Source organism: Vanessa tameamea, chromosome 9, assembly GCF_037043105.1.
Source record: "Vanessa tameamea isolate UH-Manoa-2023 chromosome 9, ilVanTame1 primary haplotype, whole genome shotgun sequence".
NCBI classification, from domain to species: Eukaryota; Metazoa; Arthropoda; class Insecta; order Lepidoptera; family Nymphalidae; genus Vanessa; species Vanessa tameamea.
In genome coordinates, this window is record NC_087317.1 from 8,368,197 (window position 1) to 8,390,268 (window position 22,072).

At 30.8% G+C, this 22,072-nt stretch overlaps 2 protein-coding genes across 3 annotated transcripts; one reads left to right on the top strand and one right to left on the bottom strand.

The window, feature by feature from the left end:
* The first annotated feature begins 579 nt into the window (after positions 1–579).
* On the top strand, positions 580–16,430 carry LOC113395099 (keratin, type I cytoskeletal 9). Of its 2 annotated transcripts, XM_026632659.2 has the most exons (6): positions 580–685; positions 9,949–10,016; positions 14,149–14,283; positions 14,433–14,918; positions 15,042–15,159; positions 16,261–16,430. In XM_026632659.2, exons 2-6 carry the CDS (start codon positions 9,956–9,958, stop codon positions 16,319–16,321), a joined length of 861 nt encoding a protein of 286 aa, XP_026488444.2. In that variant the 5' UTR covers positions 580–685; positions 9,949–9,955; the 3' UTR covers positions 16,322–16,430. The 2 variants fall into 2 exon arrangements, with proteins under 2 accessions (XP_026488444.2, XP_026488443.2); XM_026632658.2 differs by having other exon boundaries at positions 14,433–15,159.
* A 592-nt stretch (positions 16,431–17,022) lies between these two features.
* On the bottom strand, positions 17,023–21,382 carry LOC113395098 (lysophospholipid acyltransferase 7-like). The gene is made up of 7 exons (XM_026632657.2): positions 21,010–21,382; positions 20,360–20,676; positions 19,867–20,018; positions 19,553–19,764; positions 18,573–18,746; positions 18,361–18,499; positions 17,023–17,774 (listed from the first exon to the last, which is right to left on the bottom strand). The coding sequence occupies exons 1-7, from the start codon at positions 21,237–21,239 to the stop codon at positions 17,535–17,537; spliced, it is 1,464 nt and encodes a 487-aa protein (XP_026488442.1). The 5' UTR covers positions 21,240–21,382; the 3' UTR covers positions 17,023–17,534.
* Positions 21,383–22,072: the final 690 nt, after the last annotated feature.

Sequence of the window (22,072 nt, forward strand, 5' to 3'; positions counted from 1 at the left end):
GTAACTACAGACATATCTAGGAACACATAGCTCCCAAGGTTGGTAGTGCCTTGTTGTAATGAAAGGAATGATTATTGTTTCTTACAGCGCCAATTTTTATGGGCGGTGAAGACCACTTATCATCGGGTGGTCAATTTGCCCGTCCATTTACCTATTACATAAAAAAAGAAATTCCCGTCCTTCCAAACAATATTTCAATGGTCGCCAGTAATATAAATGGTCATTTTTTTTATTTAATCACATAATTGTATCAATCGTAATCTAAATAATGTCAATTTTATAATAATCATAATCAGATATATCCGTGATTTATCATCTTCGATATTCACGCTCAAATGATATAAATTAAGAAATAGATATTTTTTATTTCTTATGACAAATTCCATGCAGATATTTCCATATAAATTAATTTGTCGATTTTTCAAATGAAATTTAATAATAGTAAAAAGTAGCTACTACTTTCCATTACAACAAAACTGTATTTTATATTATTGTAATGTACATTTAAATATTCATTTAAAGCAAATACTAAACGATTTCATTTAATTGTCAATGTCAATTGTCACAAAAAATTGCGGAATCAAATTGACATTTGATTCGCTGTGTACTGTGTAGTGTGTAGTATTGTAATTGTGTTCATGTGTTGTGATTTATAAAGTTGTGAAGTTGTCCTCGAAATTCGCAGGTACCTATTAAAATTATATTTAATTATTCTCATTCCTATTTCTAATTTATATTCAAGTCCAAACTGACCTTGATAATAGTTTTGCAATAAAAATGTTAAAGGCTAACATGATACTAGAATAAAAACTGTAATCCTGTAGAAAAATTATTTTCGCAGACATAATTACTTTTGTTATATGGAATCGTTTACTCGAAGAGGTATATCGTATTGTACACGCTTAGTGAGATCTCATAATAAAGAGCGCCTACTTCTAAACCAGAAAACGATCAATTTCCTTTCACTGTAAAGGAATTTCCGATAAACATGGCTTTACCACGGAATGACGCATGTCCATTTTTTTCCTAGTAGGATGTAAGTTAATGAATCTTTGTCTTATTATACTTATGGAAAATCAAAAACTCAATAAAACAATAATAAATACATAATGTAGAACAATTCTTTAGACTTAAAGATTTTTTTTTTTAATTTAATTAAGAGTACATTTATAATGATACACTTCCTTATTCTAAAACTCAATATATATTAATAATACAAAATATAATCATTTCACTATTTAACTTATAATTTAAGATAAATTATGTTTTGTTTATAAATGTTTCTTTGAACCATTCTATTAAGTTCATCTATGATTGATAACATAAAATTGTTTGTTTGAGCTATTCTATTTTGCATTATAAATTAAACAAATGTTAGTGATATTATTTTATTTTTATATATTAATAGATCAGTTTTGTTAAAAAAGGTGTTTTGTTAATTAGGACAAACAATCTAAAGTATTTTTTAATACAATACACCTCATTGGAGTTATAATATCAAATTCAAACCTGACCCATATTAATAATTCATTTGCAACGGCAATTACTGTATATGAAAAAACACAATTCCAATCTTTGTATATAGTTATAATGTTGAAAGTGCTTTAAGTTATGTTGATTTTTGAACTGTATGTATAGTCTATTCTAATCGAAGAAGGAATGAATATAAACATACCTTAGATTTACATATCCCATGTGATTTACTAACAGCACAGCTATGTTGTGTGCTACGAACAGTTCTTCATTAATATGCATTTATTTATAATACAACATTATTCCACTTTACTATCCACTTAAATTATACTTCCAAAGTTTGAAAATCATTATTGAATATCATGTATTATTCAAGTTCTCGATCAATGATTAATTCAATTTAAAATGGTTTTACTTTGGATTTTGTCCTTATGTAGTTGGAATAGAATATGAACAGAGGTTGCATAAAGCTGTACATCATAATTCTAATACTCCTCATATAATATAAAGTATACACAGTTAACATATAACAAAACAAACTATTTATTTATTTAAATTACTTTCAAATGACTCATATACATATATGAGTAATTTGAAATCTTCATTGTTGAAGATAAGTTAAACTAGTGCTACTAGTTTGGAATGTAGATTAAGTCTTCAAAGAATTAATGTTAAGAAACATTACTTATACTAACATAATAAATATTAAGAGTTTTGTGGGTTGTTTTCATAGTAAAGTTATTGTCTTGTTTAGTTACTAATTATTATTACAGGTAAATTATATTTACATTTAATAGCCCAATTCTTTAATATGAGTGAAATCACATGGAACAGCTGCATATGTTTTAAATAAATCAAAATCAAAGCATTGATTACAAATATAGAAATGTTACCCAGATGCGTTTGTACAGAGCTCTACCAAGTTGTCAAATGACAATACAATGTTTTGTCTTAAAGAAAAAACAATTAGAAAATTTGAAACTGGAACTTCAAATGAATTACATCCAAATATTTATGAAAGGTTAAGATGGTACATTGTTCTATTGTTTCATACTTCATTTCTGACATGCTGTTCAGATTACCTAATTGGTGTTTAATCTTAATTGTCATTTGTCCCATGCAGGTATTGGCTAATTTAGTGCATTGGATCATTACTTTAGTAGATTGTTTCAAAGTGTAAAAATGAACCAGTGTTACCACTTACGCTAGGTAAATTATAGCTATTCGAAAGAAATCAGTTTAGCCAATACATTTAAATTTCTGAGCTGTTTATGGTAAAAAATTTGTATTCAAACAAAAAAGAACAATTTTAAGGGTATATGTTGAGCTGTAGTCAAGAAAAATAACTTTGTTAGGCCTCTATGAAACTATTGGACATTTACCTATATAATCTTATCTCCAATTATGCCTACAATTTTATTCTTTAACAAATCCTTTACACATTATAAAATTCAGTACAGTACAGTAGTTAAAAGAGTTTCGCATCGAAATTAATGAATTTTTACAACTTGGTGTGAGCTAAAATTACCTCTATAAACCTTAATAAAAAGTCGTCGAGTTTTCAGGTCGTCCTTGTGTAATATCAACGAATATTCATGTTTCACTGAGTTATTTCATATTTGTTTGTGTGAGCGTGCGTGGGTGGGGGAAGCCTGTTTATGTATGAAAACTGGCAGACTAGCTTGATCTAGTTGCTTACAAGGCTGCCTATCCCGAGGACGTGAGTTTGATCTTCAAATCGAACCAATAAATCTGATAAGACTTGATCTTAAGTGTCTTAAGTGTCGACATTTTTATGGCGATTTCTATCTATTCAGTATTATGTCTTGCAATACTTTAAATAAACCCTACGCCTCATCATAAATGTATAATACAGACCCTTGATTATAAAAACGAAGGAAAACTTTCTTTCGGGAGTGGTGAGAGCCCAGTATCGATACAATTATGGCCATCTGCCAGGAACAGTTCGCTAATATCGCAGTAGTCAAATGGATATAAGTCACGTTTCGCCAAAATGTTCAAAATGCTTAACTCTGAAATTAGTCTGCAGTATGATAATTCTAACGATACGGAAGTTTCACAGTAAACTGTTATTATGACGCAACATATTAGATAAACGTTTAATTAAACAAAAATACAAAACAATTGAAAGCCGATAATATGACCTATTTGTAAAATACTTATTTTATAAAATATATCTACTTGGCGCAGATTTATGAAATTCGAAATTAGAATATGTCAAACTGAACATTTTAAATAATGCCAACAAAGTCTATAGTAGTAACACTGCTGGGCTTAGGTTTCTTCTATTTTTAAGGATTGAAACTTTTTCCACCACGCTGGTCCAATACAACAAATACACATGTATGGGCACAGAGACGTTTCAATAAACTACCTACATGTAAGACAGTTTTTAGTTATTATATAAAGTTAACATATATTGATTAAGTTATATGATAGCGCTCCAGTTTTATCAGTCTGCATTAGCTTCAATGGATGGACATTTGTCAAGGATGTTTACGTGACGAATAAGCAACCTCTATGGACCGGTTTTGGATTTGATCTTGTTATGGATATAAAAATAATTTTAAAGTTTTTGATTGCATTTTTTTTTTAATTTGCGAGCATATACGAGCATGCATATCAATAATTCGTCCGAGTGAATATATAAATACAATTCTTATTAACTACTCACTCAAATACATAAAAATAACGAAATCGGTCCAACATTTTCGAAGAAGTTCAGATAAATAAAATTCTCTATCAGTTATAAAAACGTTTTGATAAACATGAAACTTATTCTTTGTTTATCTTATATTTAAATATGCCTTTTAAACATAATAATAATAAAACTATATGCATTACGTAACATCCAACGCAGTTAACATAAATTGACTATCTTAGAATGCTCCTGCGCAAACGCTTCCTCTTTTCATCTCGTTATAAGCTTATTCTATAACGACATCCAAATCAAATCAAATAAAATCAAAATACTCTTTATTATACACCAATAAACACACACATTAGTCACGATCAAGAAAGATGTTCAAGAGGCGGCCTTATCGCTAAAACAGCGATACAAGTATGGGCTGGTGTATAAACAATAATACATTTCAGAATTTCCGATGTCGTTATAATGTCTTCCTTCACAGTCGAGTAAAAATAATTATTGTGTACGTAACGTGCGAATGTATACTCGTATTACACACATATAAATATAGCATTATAGCAATATAGACGAATAAGATTTTATTTCCTTTAAATTGTTAGTGTTTATATCATTAGATATTTATCATTAACGTTCTCATAGTGGGAATAGCCTTTTAGTACCCATTTCTAATGAAAAATTCCATGCAAAATCACAAACATATTTCAATAAAGACGTAATAAAACGTTCACTATAACGCGACGTACATTGTAATGATCTTGAGATGATAAAAGCGAATACAGAGATAACTTAATTGTAAACAAAACATCTCATATATATTTTTAAATACATTAAATATAATTAAATCTACACTAATATTATGATTATATAATGATTTCTCATTAACTCAGTAACTCTTCACACCTTAACCGCTCAACCGAGTCAGATGAAATTTGGTATCTAGATCATCAAGATCGTCGTATAAGTTCGTCTAGATAGGTCGTCCGGGGGACGGATCAAAGTTACTTTTTTTAAATTCACCCCTCGAGTGGGTAAAATGGGGTCGACGGTTTTAGTGCTATTGGTAAAGTTCACATATTTCGCGTAGGTAAACCCGGAGTTTCAGCTAGTTTATTTTATAATTATTCGAACGGTACACGTTCCCTCTTACCACTTTGTCAATCTCCTGTCTTTTATTTAAAGGAAAGAGAGCGCTCTCTTAGCGATAAAACCGTCCTTTGTGCTCCGCATTAATTTAAATTATGTATTGTAACTGTATTTTATTTTTACTATTTTGGTGTACAATAAGGAAATATTATAATCTATTCTAATTCCTTACCAGTCCTCCTCCTTGGTTGTAGTTGTATTCCTACTAGTTATTATTTCTTAAAATTCATAAATAAATATATCTAACTATTTTACTGGATTATAATAATATTGTTTCAATTTTCATCGATTTCAAACAAACCAAATTTTGAAACAATATTTTAATTAGAACACTGCATGAATTAAAATTCGCAAAAATATATATATTATGTTTTAATGGAATTCGATCGGTGGATGAGTAGTTACTGATTTTCTTACCGGTTTTTCTCGTAATACCTACATTCCGAACCAGTGGTGGCTTTACATTTATTTCAGTAACGTAACATAGCGATTCAAAATGCGTTTAAGAGCCTATTTGAATAAGGAATATTTTATTTTTGATCAGGATCAACTAGTGTAAAAATAAAAGTTCTGTCCTTTCAAATTTGCCTCGAGTCAACTAGCGATACATGTTTTTAGTCTGTTAAAAAATATAGGATTTTCAAACTTTTATCTCAAAAATTTAAACTCGAATTCGTTGAAATTCCTTTCTATTACACGTTTGGAATAAAAATAAAAGCGAGCTGACTGACATCAGTCGCTTCAATTGAATTAGAAGTCGAGATGGCCCAGTGGTGAAAACAAACGTGCAACTAGTTGAATACAATTCCATTTCTTGTTGGGACGTTACGTAACGCGACCAGTAGAATGAAGAGGCAGAAAACGTCACGTAAGGAAAAAACATTATGCTCCCTCCAGGCGACCATTCCCTCACTTTATCTGTGTCTCGTTCTGTATACTGTTATATATTAATTTTGATTGAATTTTAATAAAAATTTTCTCATTGTCATTTATTATTCTCAATTATTTTATGTTTCTGTTACTTAATACATAATATATACCGAACGAACTTCCTTCCAACCGGGTGTTGACACCTATCCTTTTTTTTTCCTTGGTGACTATTTTAACACTATACCCGCTGTTTACATACTTCCGTATTAACTAAGCCATATTAGTTTAACCAATTAGCAACAACCAAACAGCCAATAGCTGATATGGGATGCTATTTCAATTTCATGGTTTTTGATGTTGTGAGAAGTCTTCACACCTGTGTTAATAACCTACAACACAAAGATACAACTGAATCGGATGAATACGTGGCGCTAATCAATACCGAACGTTCGAAATTCTTGTCATTATTAAATTTACATTCAAATATATGGTTGTTATTGTCTTCATTGTAATTGGTTAGTTTTTGTGAAAGTTTACAAAGATAAATTGTCTGGAAATCAAAGTTGTTTTTTTTTTTATTTTCGGAATTCCTACAAACGTATATATTTGCGAAGCTTTTGATTATGATAAATCTAATATAAATCGTTAGTTAAATCTACTAATGCGTTCAACTATTTCATTAGACCTATGATATCGTAAATTATTGGCACATTATATAAATCTAGCGATTAAAGGTAGGAATATATACAGGTCATTGACATTGACAAGAGGCATAGAGGAAGTGAAATACGAGGGTGACAGACGGGCCGTTAACAGGGACGTTACAGCTTCAAGTGATATATGAGCTGCGAAGTGGCTTGGTGCCTGTCACTTCAGTTCCGCTACCGCACCGCGCCTGCAAAAAGATAAAAAGGATCCCGAAATACGTTTCACAAGTGGGCTGCCGGAAATGGATAGAAATTTACCGGGTACGGCTTTTTATGTCGGCCAATAGATCCACCGTATCGCTATCCAATTTCTGCTCTATGACGTATAATGTCCTTCGATCGTTTAGTTTCTGCTATCCTGGCTTTTATGTCTAAAGGACGGCGAAATTGACGATACAATGGTTTTTGGAAATTATTTTCGGCTTGATAATACGATATGTTTACAGTTATTCGATCCCAACCAGGAATTGGTATTGGTTTTGTTAACGTTTCTATTTTTATTAATCAAGATGAGAAATAAAATATAATAATAATATTTGTCAAGCAGCTGTCACGTTATAAATGACACCGCAGCGTGTAGTGGCTTAAGTTGCCAAGATTCCAGCGCTCTACCGACGTTAAACTTAATAGTTTGCGACTCTCTGATTTTACGATGCTTTTAAGTTTTTATACAATAAAAAGCATCAATATGCCATTCAACTAGCATTAACGATGTACTTTTGAAAGCTTACACGTATTAAGCCGCTAATTACAGGGCTTCAGAACATTACTATTAACGAGATTATTTAAATATTTTTGTTGTTATTCCATAGGAAATATATTATATTTATGCACAGATACGTTTCGCATGACCACACCTCGGCCGCCTTCATTTGACCTACGACATGACCTCACCCCACCCGACCTAAACCCAACCCTACATCACTGTGTTCAATGATTTAAGTTTAAATTACCGCAGTTCCATCGTCACCCAATAGATTTTCTCTAAATTGACTATTGTCTACTTACAACTTTCGAAGCGTCGACTATTCAATTTAATTATACAAAACAACATATTATAACGATACAAATATTATAATTAAGATCCAAAGAAGTTCAACAATATTTATGCGAATATCCAAAATAACATAACAACTGCATAAAATTTGATGTATTTGTGGGAACTGTTCTATAGATAGTTTGGTGCCATTTATTTTCTACATTTGTGATTGTAGCACTATTTACAAAACAAAATAGTGCTTGATGAAGAAACTGATGGTTTACTGAATCAGCATAATTTCAGACACAATGGACATATCATCTTTGCTCTCCTTAAGGAGTGATTTAACTTCTTACAGTGACAGTGACAAGATTACCACTTACAAACAGATGGAAAATATGTCCATTTTTTCCTGTTGTCTGTATAAATAAAATAAAATATATGCTCACATACATATAGTACTAAGAAATATTTCAACGTCTATTCAAATAATTTTAGACATATTTAAATGGATAAGTAATAAAGACTCGTAATGCTATTTTTATTTTGTTTTAACTGAATAACTAAAACTCGGATAATTTTCCGGAAACAGAATACCCTCTTAATTTAGTAACGGTATCGATGTTATATTTACAAATGGTTAGTCCCTAGTTATAGGGACAGTTCGAATTATTGTATAAAATAAATCTTAATGTTTTTCTCGCACTGATTAACGTATATATTGCGTCAGAATTTAATAAAGAGAACTCGTGCCATAATCCGCGACCGTTTACTCACTGGTACAGTAGTTGGTAACGAGGTAAAGCAGAACAGTTTCGGGGAAATTGCTCCGAGAATGTAGGTTGGTGTCATAAAGTTTCTAGCTGAGATGGACGTGTACAGAGTTGGAATACCTGCATATACCAGTTATTCAGTCTTATGTGCTCTGCGTCAAACTTTGTTAGGACTCTTTCGCCATTGTTCCAAGTTTCTAAGCATTCAGCTAACAATGGGACCATGCTGTTAGTCTATTTGAGCGACAGCTGCCTCTGATTATAGTTTGCAGTGCTTATTAGCTCGCTTGTAAAAGACAACTAGTGATGTTCATTGTTCGTAACACGTTGTCCGATATGTAGAAATATATATCTTCTTATACATCTCTAGTTTTATAGTATCGCAATATGTAATTTTTTTTTATTGATCACTTATTCGTTGATACATTACAACAATTGCATTATTAAAATGCTACACCATAGGGTGCTTTTTCTTCACCTATTTGCTGTTTTTGACGAATTTTTATTTCTTTTTGCATTTTTTCTATATTTTTTTTGCGATATATTCAACTCAAATTATTTGATTTCTTAAAATTTTCAATATTGATTTAAGTCATATCATATGATTGGAATATAGGTAAAAACAAACTGCAAAACTTGTAATATATTAAACTCGTAAAACAAGGGTAATAAGACGTAAGTAATTCTTAACACTTTGCTGTATTGAAGCATTTGATTATTAATTTAATTTACAAAATAATTATTATATAGGGACATAATTATTTTATACACTAACTCTACTGACCAATATATATTCGTTTTCAAACTGATTTATGATTCACATTATTTTCCAATTAAAACAGTAAGGTATGAAATGTAATTTCGCATTTTTTATCATGGAGTACTACACTCTCGCCTGACATTTTACATGTTTCGTTATTTCTTATTTCTCACTGAATCAAATTAGCTGAATGTTATTGTGGTCACGTGCTGAGTAGCTTTCCCTGCACGCGGCAAACACTAATAATTTTATAACTGCAATAATGCAATAATTATTTATATGCAAAACAAGGCAGATGTTGTGTGTGTTGCCAGTGTATTTATACCAATTGCCATAGCGATCAATTAAAAGGTGAAGTTGAAGGTGTACCATCTTGCGATGTCTTTTTAATGATGAAAAATATTATTAATTTTATATATAAGTTTGCAGTTTGTACAGTTTGTACATTAGTTAAGATTATTTAAAAACACATTTTTTTATCTGTATTCAAATAGAATTCAATTTCAAACATTTATTGTTAGTCAGCTTTAAATGAAATTATTGAGATTTTATTATTTTTTTTTAATTTACAGATCTATCATGGACTGGAGGACTGTTTTAGTGGTACTCAGCATTCTCTTTTATGTTAACGCATTCTCGAGTAAGTATCATTTAACATACGAATTACTTAATTTTCTAACATTAAGAACTTCGTTTTACGATGTATCCTGTTAAAGTTAATGTTAATGTCCTATTGAACAGCTGGATATAGTAGCCTACAAATAATTATTAAAACGTGGTAAGTTTTATTTGTTTTCGGTTTCATGGAATATCTGCTTATCCCATTATATCGAATTATATTTTCATATTATTTTACTTTATATTTTTACGATGGATAAAGTCTAATTGATGTTGTACGTTTTTTGTGATTATTAACCAAAAAATTTAAAGGCTTTCAAAATGTCTACCTTCTATAATTAGATCACTTTCAGCATCTCTATGAATAAAAAAGATTGAAATAAATACAATTTTAATTTAATTGTTAAAAAGAGTATTTTTTTAATTTTTGCTACAGATAAATAGCTTTATACACTTTAAAATTCGAAGCAATCATTTTAAATACTACGAAATGTTTGAATAAACACGTAAAAATATACACGGAGGGATTGTATCGGTTGGTTTATATCAAATGATTTACATTTGTTATACAAAATAGAACGATAAAATACTTGTTTTAACCGCGGGAAGTCGAGATTACTACTAGGTAGTATAAATATAAATATACACACATATATACACTGGAAAGATTAAGAACGACAGTGAAGCGCAGATACAGAATGAATAAAATATTTCCTGTTATTACCTACCTTACTTTGCTACGTAATTTGACTCGCGTGTGACCTCTGGCTCGACCTTCACGTTTAAATAGAATAATGTTCCCACAATCAAAAACATAGCTTAGATAATAAAGTATATAGATTTCCTTAAATCATCTTTGTTATTGCAAGAAAACTATGCTCGTTATTATTTTAGTTAAATTTAACCGATAGTGTATCATTATTTAAACATTTCATAGAAATAGATATTTTTCTGCGTCTTGCGATAAAAGGTCAAAAGATTAGCGAGACCTTTCTACGTCACTTGCAGTTGGGTTTTGTTTTAAGGTAAAATATGACTTATTTAGTTGATTGTAATTATATTCTTACACGTCTGTTAAGATTATATAATAATTATATTTTTATCTTTTTATGGACGTTTATTTCTTCATATTTTGCCCCAAATATCGTATATAATAATAATAATAATAAAAAGAAAACTATATAAAAATGTATAAGTATCAACTTTTGTTCGCAACAAAACCTTTAATGTCTCTATGACAAATATAATTATACATGATTAATTATCAAGTCGCACACCAAAACATGTATGTGATATATATCAATTTAAGCCTTAAATACTGAAAAAAATTACAAACAGTTTTTATGCTAGAAGGATAATATTAGACGACAACAAAACCGATGGCGTAGAGTCCATTAGATCTGGTCATTCTGGCACTAAGTTACACGTTCGTACGCATTCCCATCAGCTACCCAAACATTACCTAATGCGGTCATAAACCAACCACATCGCTCCTCAGATGACAATGACTTATGATTCGACCTTACGATGCTTTTTATTTTCTTTTATTACCTCTAAAGTCGCACTTGCAGAGTCGCGAACTCACATTCCACGATACATTTCATGCATTTGGCTTAAAATATTTTCACAAGAAACTTTTATGTTTACTGATACAAATTTTACTATCCATAACATTTTTAGGGTTTTCGTGTCTGAAATGGTGAAGAGTGTAACTTCTTAGTATCGTGAAATTACTGAGAAGTCCTTAGGATCTTTAGAAATCGTTAGAACAAACAAAAAGTGAATGGAAAAAAAACTAGACCGATCAGTTTGTAGTACACAAATCTATACCTCCGAATTTTAATGACTACATAAAACCTCAATAGCTAACAATAAAAAAGAATCGGTCGACAAACAGAGGATAAATATGTACTGAACTGCTTTGTCTTTGCCTAATTTTATAATAATATTTAAAAAATATCCAAAATACAATCGATAAAAATATACTTAATTCGTGTGAGCTCTTACAGGCACTTCTGAACAATTTACATTTTAAAAGTTTAAAGTTATGTAGGAATCACCAGAAAACTCAGAAACTACTCTTCTGGTTATATGACATGCGGACATTAATTAAGTACAATTAAATTTATATTTTTCAAAACCGCAAATCGTACTCATGTATGCGTACGTGTTAATACACAGATAACTATTAATTACAATTTTGCCTCGTAATATTTTGTTTATTATTACGTAATGTAAAACATATTCCCATTTGGAAATTATTTTAGTTCGTCTGAAATTTGGAATTCCAAACATCTCCTCAATCGATAAATAAAATAAATGTAAATGTTCCCCTGATGGACATAGAAGAGAGGCCCTCTTCTTGATACAAATGTGAAGCAGAATCATCTGACAACCTCACCGTTGAGAAAGGATTTTATAAACACAAATTAAGCCCATGAAAGTTCCCTAGTTTATACCTAAATTTTTTGGTTAAGGGACACATGTTCTAGTTGCCGGTCCATCTCGGCGATTAGGACGTATGTAAGCGTGTATATTTCTTTTATCACTAGTATCGAGTATAAATATTGAAAATAACTCCAAATTAATTTAATCTAAAGCCTAATGGCATAACGGTTTACTTAGTGGTAGGGCTTTATGCATGCCCGTATGGGTAGCCATTCATAATACATTCTACTACAAAACAGCAATACTTTGTATTATTGTGTTCCAGTTTGAAGAGACATAACAACCTATTTCTCAAGATTGCTGACATATTGGTGAAAAGATTTACCACCAGGTGACCTATTTGCCTGTCCGTCTACTTATTTGATATAAAAAAATATATACATACTGTATCAGATACAGTTCTCATTGAATATAAATATTATCATGTCAAGGTGTCTATGAGAATAAGTTCATTTGGGGAAGGCTCGTCGCATAAGTCTATTATAGAATCTTGTACTCTACTTCTCGTAGGCCCTGTGTTATCAATAAAAGTATAACAAGTGCCCTCAAATAAACGTTGATTACACGCCAAATGATTACTTTTAATGTGATGAAATGAAACAAATAAATTATACCTAAACTTAAAAATAAATGTTTTGTGTATAGTTTGGACTTCCCTTTGTTTTATTATCAGCATAATATTATATAGAAGAGTTGAATAAGTGTTTTATAAGAAATATTATAATTTGCCAATTGAGCAATAGCCAATTACATCATCACGAATACAATGAGACGTTATCAAAGCTTAGCCATATTTTATATTAATTAAGATAATCGTGCCTGCTATTGTTTCACCGAATATGCTATAATATTGTAAGATAAATTAGCCTCGTTTAACTTCAATGTATATATATATATAGATTATTTATCGAAATACGAAAAAAAAAAAAAAAACAATTCACTGGTAAAAGTCATTACGTTTCCATTGAGATTACACGTGATATTGACTCAAGAGGATTACGAAAATTCGAACGCTTTGAAAGATATAATCTTGTATATGTAAATGACCTTTTCCCCCATTTCCAGTCTAATTTTTACCCAGTCACGCCTTATGGGATATAAAAGAGAAACGGGATACATGGAAATAAAATATTCTCGGGGGAATCGAGTTTAAGGATCACATGAGTGGTTTTTTCTTACATTACAAAATATGAGTAGCATTTTTCTCACGCATATTAGCTTATATCGTTATGTACTAGATTCCGAAGACTATAAATGACCATGAAATACATTTAAAACTCTGTAATAAATAAATTAGTCGTATTATCTTGTATTATTTAGCGTGACAAAGAAGTTTAGAGTTAATATTCGTTGATTTTCATACAAAATACATATATAATTGTATTTTTTGGTAGGTTAAAAATAGTAACGATCAGAGTTTCTCTTTCTCGGTAGAATCTATATTCCTAAACACTGATAGGTATTCATTAAATTTTATAGTTAATTGTATAGAAGGATCCAAGATTCTACACAGTAAAGCTCCCTGAAAAATGGTGCTGCATCCACATAGACATGATAATGCTTGATTAATGTAAATTAATTTGAAATAAAATCGAGCATTTTTTTTAATTTCCAAGGACACGAAAGCTTAATTTGTGAAGACTTAATAAGAATATAGAAAAATTCTTAAGATAGTAATAAAAAACATTTTTAATTTTTTTTTCTAGAATATGGTCGGTCATGCAAAGACATAGGATGTCTTAATAGTGAAGTTTGCGTGCTAGCTGAGGATCCTTGCTCATATGGACGAGCTTCAGACTGCGGGACATATCCAACATGTAAAAAGAAGAGTCAAGTTGAAGGTAAAGAATACTACAATGTATAATACAATCAAAAAGAAATGTCATATTTGACAGAACTAAATTCATAGATTTTCCAATTTTCTTTTGTAAGGTTTCATCCACTTCTCAAAATAATATACTATGTGTTTAAAATGAAACATTTTTTTCAGGTTCACACTCAGAACCAGCACGACCATCCGTCCCTAAGCCTGTACCACAATCTCCCACACGTGACTTTGATTCAGCTCCTAGTTACCCTGCCCCTGCACCACCCACTAATACCCATAGTGGTTCTCCATACGGTGGTAATGCACCGAGTGGAGAAAATTCACCATATGGTAGTAGATCACCTTACGATAATTCTCCCTACGGCAGCAATGGCGGAAGTTCTCCTTACGGCGGTAGTAACGGTGGCTCGCCTTACGGCGGGAATTCACCTTATGGAGGATCGTCTAATAGGGGAGGCAGTCAAATCGGGGGCGGCTCGAATCCTTACAGCCCTAGCACCAACGGCGGATTCGGAGGCACTGGAGGAAAAAGTCCTTTAGACAGCATTTTTAACACGTTGAATAATTTCGCTAACGGTGGTGGTGCTGGAGGCAGCACTGGAAGTTCTAGTGGAAGCGGTCTGTCGAACATCTTTGGAAACATTCTCGGTAATTTATCTAAGAGTGGAGGCTTAAATGGATTGTTCAACACGAGACCCATTATGGAGAATCCAAGTTATCCCTCGTATAGCTCTAATTCGAGGAGTTCTAATTCCCAAAATTATCCATCAGGAAACAATGCTCAGCCCACCTATCAACAACCAAATTATAATAAGAATTATGGGCAAAGCAATGCCCACCACAGTGGAGCCTCTACAAGAAAGCCAGTACATTATGGCTGGAATGTTAGGTAAAGGAAGTACCTAAACATATAAAGCTTGGTGGTGTGGCTTCGATAGTCTTTATAATTTATTTAATGCTTTGCATGAACTACTATTTTAATTTAAGTGCACTTTTTTATTAAATTTCAATGAACAAAATACTTCTCTTGTTTTCCGAAAAGTTCGTGCCGATTTTGAAACACAATAAACGAGTATTTTCTAATTCTGAAATGTCACTGACCGAAAATACAACCTTTTCGGAAGACCAATTATAATGGTAATATACCATAAAAGTATGATTTTGTTAATAATTATAATTTGCTGCTTATATAACGTTAACTTCAATATTATAACAACTAATACTATTATGAGGCTTTTGTTGTTAATAAGTAATGTATTGTTATTAATTCGTTTTAATGATTTTCTTCTCTTCTTCTTAATGACCTTGACAAAATCTTTAACTAACAGATTATAAAATGAAGCACTGTATATGATGCACATGTGACCAATTAAAATCTGATATAATGACGAATATGGAATTTAAAGATCTGTAAAAACTAAATGTAATAATATTTGCATGTCTCAAATTATGGTAATACTTATAAGCCCTTTTATTATTAAAGCTCGAGAGCATAGATATACGTGTAATGGCTTCATTTGATTCCTTTTTCTCGGTACAGCGGGCGTGAGGTGCTCGTACGGCATATTTATCGGTAACCAATCGAATAAAGTCAAGACCTATATCCACCTTTCAAACTAGACGCTTATTTAGTTCTATAAAAATGCACTTCTTTCAAAAAAATTTTAATCGTATGATTTTTTATTTGAAAAATTCATGAGTAAAAAATACAATAAAATGTCTACAGATAATGTAAAAGTTTTAAACGTGTCATATTTTGAGTAGTTGTGAATACAAGCTTGTCTTTTTTTTACTTTGCAAATGCTTAAGCTTGTCGTAGATATGCATATCAGATACTGCAATGTATTTTCTTAATTTTATTTTGAAATACTTATAATAGTGTAATAAATAATTGAAATGTATTGAATACTCAAAAGAATATTACATAAGTAGACGAGATATATCCTAAATAGTGCCATTATTTACAATACTTAATTGTTTCTCATTTCAGTGTGACAGTGATTTTCACGTACCTGATACAACTATACATCCAGAACATTATAAGGAATTAATTATATGTAATTTAATATATGTATATTGATTTTTAAGGTGCTTTAACAGAAATAACTTTATCGTCCGTTACCGCAAGATATTTGTTTATATAATAAAATATATTTCTTACGTGTTATTTTATTTGAAAACTAAAGCAGTTCAATTTATAGTCATTTTTTTTTTTTATAACTATAAATGTACCGAATAAAACTGGTGCTGGTATGTGAAAAGGCAGTTAGATTAAAAAAAAAAAATTCAAAGCATTTTATTATTATTTTAAACAATAAGATTTTTTTAATTTCATTCAGCAATAAGGATCATTTAATTTAATTTATCTGATATCAAAAAACGCAAACATTTTAATATTTTGATGTTGGAAAAAATTGTGAAACATCCAAACTTTTCACTTTAATAATATGTTAATATTTTTTATTATTATTCATTTCTAATTATAAAAGAACAGAAAATGAGACTCCATAAGGATAGGATAATTAACATAAAATTTGTTTCTTAAGTGTTTATTCAGATATTCAAAAAAATTTAAATATTCAATAAATAATTACAAAATTGTAGGTAATTCTATTAGTTTATGATAATTTATAGACATAGACATTTAAATAGAAAATTCACAATATAAAATAAAATACAATATTGAAAAATCTCAAATAATACAAAAATATAGCGACAGTCATTACTAATTTATTATATTTGGATTAACAATAAATGCAAAGATACTTGCCAGTCAAAAATTAAAATAATGAAACTACATTTATTCATTATATGTAAACATTGAGTTATATAAATGATTAATTATATAAATAGTACCTACATTTTACGTTATATGTAATCAATAAATAATCTCAACTAAAACCTGACTACAAATTGGTTAATTCTATTATATGACAGCTTCTAGCAGCCATATCAGATTTGTCATTTATGACATCATAGCCTACAGCTCTATACCAAATAAATACTACGTATCTAATACACCAATTTAGGCTCGACGTGATCATACACAAATAGTAAATGCTAATCTCTCTTCACGTCGATCGTATATCAAGCCTTATGAAATATACCCATACATATATCATAAATGCCGAAAAATCGATCCCCGTAAAAAATTACTTTGTCTTTACGATATCAGTCCTTATCCCCTTAAAATAGAATCTAACTCTATTTCAATAGTTTAAATAATGTTTAAATCAATAAATTAAACATTTTACATTTTTTCCTTCACTCCTTTAGGGTGTCTGTTTTGCTGACCCTCGGTTGTTTTGGTTGCAACATTGCACGGACTTTGTTTAAAATCAATCCCAATATTAAGAAAGATAACCACACGCCATACCAGTAGTGATACACAGAACTGTAGTAGATCCAAACACGATCAAACGTCAAAAGAAGAAATGCAGCAGCTTGGTAAGATTCGGAATGTGAACGAAGGAACCACATTATGAAGCCAATAATCTTCTTTTTCTGTAATAAATAACATAAAATTAACGGATAATTGATGGATTACTTATGAACAAACATTGTGATCATCTAATTACATTTTAAATCTAAAAAGTTAGAATAACCATTTATTAAGGAATAAACTAAAATAGAATTCGACCTTTGTAGTATTCAAAATCACAATTATTTTATATCCTGGCATAATCAACCACTTTATCAAATATAACTTTTTTGGTCCTTCTCGCGATTAAAAAATCTCAAGGTCGAAAATGTGTTTCTTTGCTGAATGCATTTACATCATTTTATTTTATTTTTATTTGTGCACTAGCTGAACCGGCGGCTTTACCCGTGCAAAATTTATAAAACTTAACTTATAGCACACAAACCATCACCCCATGTATATTTTTTTTATGTGATAGGTGGCAAACGAGCAGCGGGCTCACCTGATGGAAAGTGACTGTTTACCCATATTTACCCCCTCGAGGGGTTAATTAAATAAGTAGCCTAATTTCATCGAAATCGGTTTAGCGGTTTAAGCGTGAAGAGGTAACAAACATAATTACTTTCGCATTTATAATATTAGTAAATGCATATGGAAAACAAAAAATACCATTCCAGTAGCATCCTTGTAATAGAGCTTGTAATAAATGTCCTCTGCCATCACGTAGAATGGACAGAAATATATGCAGAAGAAATACCCAGCGTGGAAACCATGCCATATCACGGACACAAACAAAGCTGCGTGCATCCTGAAAACAAACAATAACACAATTGCAACAATTCTTTCGAATGTATCAATGCAAAAACGAAATTAAAACATACTTCAAATTATTGACAGGGAATCTCTTGTATACGACCATAGCAACCCAATACTGCACAGCCTTGTTCCACACTTTCATTGATTCCCTTAGTGTGACCACTGTCTCACAACCCCAGACATCCATGGATTCAACGGTTTTGAAGTCATACTCTGCCATCTGAGCTTCTTTGTCCGACCTGAAATTGTACGATTTGTATTTTTTTATGTGTAAAATCTTTCCGCTCGCTTTACTACAATGTGTCGGAGTGATTTCGTGAAAGGGACGGAAGTGTGTAACAGGAAGCCGGAGAAGCGCGCGCTTTTTGATTTGACCAATGAGTGTGCTTGGTGGAACTAGATAGATTTAATGTTGCTTATATTATATTTATAGCAGATAGATGGTGAGTTGTCATATAATATACACTATACGCAATTATTGTAAGGATCTAACAAAAGTACCAGAACAAAAAGCACATATGGGAAGAGTTTCCACTTCAATTGGGTGACATCGATTGCTATTTTGTAAAGTATAATATCTTTATATACGTGGGCATTTAGGCGGTAACAACAAATAAGAGGAAATGTTTGATTATTTTATGTGTTATGTGCGGCAGGTCCAGTCTGCAATTACAAAGAGTAGTTGCAGTGGGCGATTGTGCTGAGTATTACATAAGGCCGCGTGTATTTATTTATTTCTTTAGTTTCGTTTGTAATATTCTGTTTTCGAAGACATGCATATCTATAACTTGTAATTTATAGGAATGCGAAAAATCTTTAGCGTGCCATCGACTGGCATAAGCAAATTGCAATGCTATCCACTTACTCACTTTAAATACATGTATATATAAAATTATTATTTAGTGAGTGGCGCATAAATCAATTAATTCTGAAAAGTAATTCACATTATCTTTTAATTTTAACATACATACAATTGTTGTAAATTAAAAAAGAGGAAGATTGCATTGTACTACGAAACTGGTAAATATTTGTATTTTTTACTTACATTTTTTTAAGCTTCAAGTAACCAACTGTAGGACCATGGCCAGTTCTATTTCTACCCTGCACCGGGTAAGCACCAAGACCTGCAGATGAACATACACTCTCTGCAAGAGTCATGCCTGAGTAGATGCGTTGTCGAAATGCAGCAAATAACGCCCACGGATATAACATTCTATATAAAAAGTGGCTATTGTTATGTTCCTCCGTCAAGATGTACTGGAAAACAAATACAATTACAAACACACAATAAATTTTGACAAAGTTACTTATTCATATAAATACTCATAAAATATTTAACAAAGTATTTATGTTACTTACCTCAAGGGGCCACAAGTTTGAGAATGCCAAGTAAAGAGAAATATAGAGGGGCACCATCCTCAGTATATTGATCGTAAAGCCAAAACAGTCCACATACTTGCTGTATGGCAAATGGAAGTAATCATTAAATGTACGATATCTGTAATATGGACCTAGAAAAATAGAAGGTTGTCTTTACTTTTAAATCTTTATTTAATAAACTAACCGATAGAAAGACCAGCCAAAGAAAATACTGATGAACTTTGAATCACTGCAGATTACTAAAACACTATTAAACTTCAAACAAAATACTATGGCCCCCAAATTAGCTATTTCAATATCCTAATAAGAATTGCAAAAATTTTTGGAGTTATTATTATTATTACTATGAGCCCTGAGTATCCCAAGCATTGATGTTGCATTTAATACAATGTCAAACTTGCTTATTCAACATAACTTTGGTTGAATTAAGCTATAAAGTTTTATTTATGTTTATAATTGAAAATAATATTACCTGTCAATAATCCAATATAGTTGAAAGTATAGTGAAACAAATCAATAAATTCCGGGTTGATTAGCTCAAGGAAATCATCATCTCTTTCAGTTGGTAACTTAGATTCTGCTTTAGTCGAGTCCAATTCCTTTTTCTTAGCCTCAGCGACAGCCAACCAAGATCCATTCATTTCAAAAGCTACTCCAACAACTCTTAGCACTATGATCATTTCAATTAAGTTGGTTTGGCCCGAAGAAGGGGGTAAACCAATGAGATATCCGAGCCGGAATACAAATAGATAGCCAAACATAAAGAAAAATGTTGTAACATGGCATCGTCTGTAAACAAGAAAATTATTTTAATTAATTTAAAAAAAAATTACTATAATTACTGAAATATTTTAAACCTTGATATATTAATTATCAACAGTATGACATACATCGTTCCTAAAATTTCATATTGAAAAATATATGAATATTCCGTTTTATTATATTATTATAAATATTAAAATTAACAATAATATCAAAATCAATAAACTCGGTTAATTGTATATTTGAAACAAATTTTACACCAAATAGTACATTTTCGTCAAACTTTACCTTTTTTTATAAATATGAATAAAATATCGGTACATAACCGATATATAACCGATATTTTATTTAAATACTTACTTTATTGTATCTGTTTTTATTATAGATATTCCCATTAAGCCGGACATAATCGGATGTGAAGCACCGTTTCCAGATACAATTATTATTAACAAAATCCCCAAGATAGAACCAGCCCATTTTTTCGATTCAATTGTATCTAACTTTCTGTAATAAGGCCCTACGAATACACAGATGAGAAGTAAGGATAAATAAATAATGTCGTTTAAATTCTTTGTAATAAACGCCAACATTTTTGTATGACCAATTAATAGCCGTCTTTAATACAATGTATATAAAAACTAATTTTTAAAAATACTCATTTTAATTTGAGCAAATTAATTACAAAATACAACTGCTTTATATTATTACACTCGAGATCATACAAATTGTACTCCTGTCTTCTGAATTCTGATTGATTATTTTTTTTGTAACCTTTACTTGAAGTTGACACTCATAAAATGTTGCAATACTATGACTTAAATTATTTTTATAGGTGCCAATGAATGCGATGGGATAATTCTTAAATCCGCTTATATTTACCATTATTTCGCTGCCTGTGATGGAATTCGGCTTATACTCACATTAGTCACATTGTTTGCGATAGGAATCCCCCATCGCCTAATAAAGCTGATTTCGAATTTCGTGGATCCGTGGGCACAGCCCTGGACTGCATCCTCCACTCTAAAGGGGCGCCTACAAAAAAGACAACCAAATTCTAAAACATATCAATTCTGACGAGTAAACACATTTAATATAATATAATTATATATTCATCATAAACTATTACAAACTGTATTTACATAATATGAATACTATCTTGCCATCAACAATTATACTTACATGTAAACCATCATCATTCTGTTGGTGTCCACTGCTGGACATAAGCCTCTCCAATGGCAGACTACTGAGCTCAATGTCATCCTCTGCACACATTGGGTATATTTTAACAACCTAGCTAAACGTCCTGAACTAATACGAAATGTGATAAATTTTCAAAAAATGTAAAATGTGATACTGTTTGGAAATAATAACAACTAACGACAAAAGGTCTGTTCAGATATGTAAAATATTATAAATATGTTTT

Coding starts and splice junctions, on each gene's coding strand:
- LOC113395098 (XM_026632657.2), bottom strand. CDS start 21,239: ATGTTGGCGTTTATTACAAAGAATTTAAACGACATTATTTATTTATCC. Junction 18,747..19,552: donor TACTTGAAGCTTAAAAAAAT/GTAAGTAAAAAA, acceptor GTACAATTTCAG/GTCGGACAAAGAAGCTCAGA. Junction 18,500..18,572: donor TTCCCTGTCAATAATTTGAA/GTATGTTTTAAT, acceptor GTTTGTTTTCAG/GATGCACGCAGCTTTGTTTG.
- LOC113395099 (XM_026632658.2), top strand. CDS start 9,956: ATGGACTGGAGGACTGTTTTAGTGGTACTCAGCATTCTCTTTTATGTT. Junction 10,017..14,148: donor TTATGTTAACGCATTCTCGA/GTAAGTATCATT, acceptor TTTTTTTTCTAG/AATATGGTCGGTCATGCAAA. Junction 15,160..16,260: donor CATTATGGCTGGAATGTTAG/GTAAAGGAAGTA, acceptor TTCTCATTTCAG/TGTGACAGTGATTTTCACGT.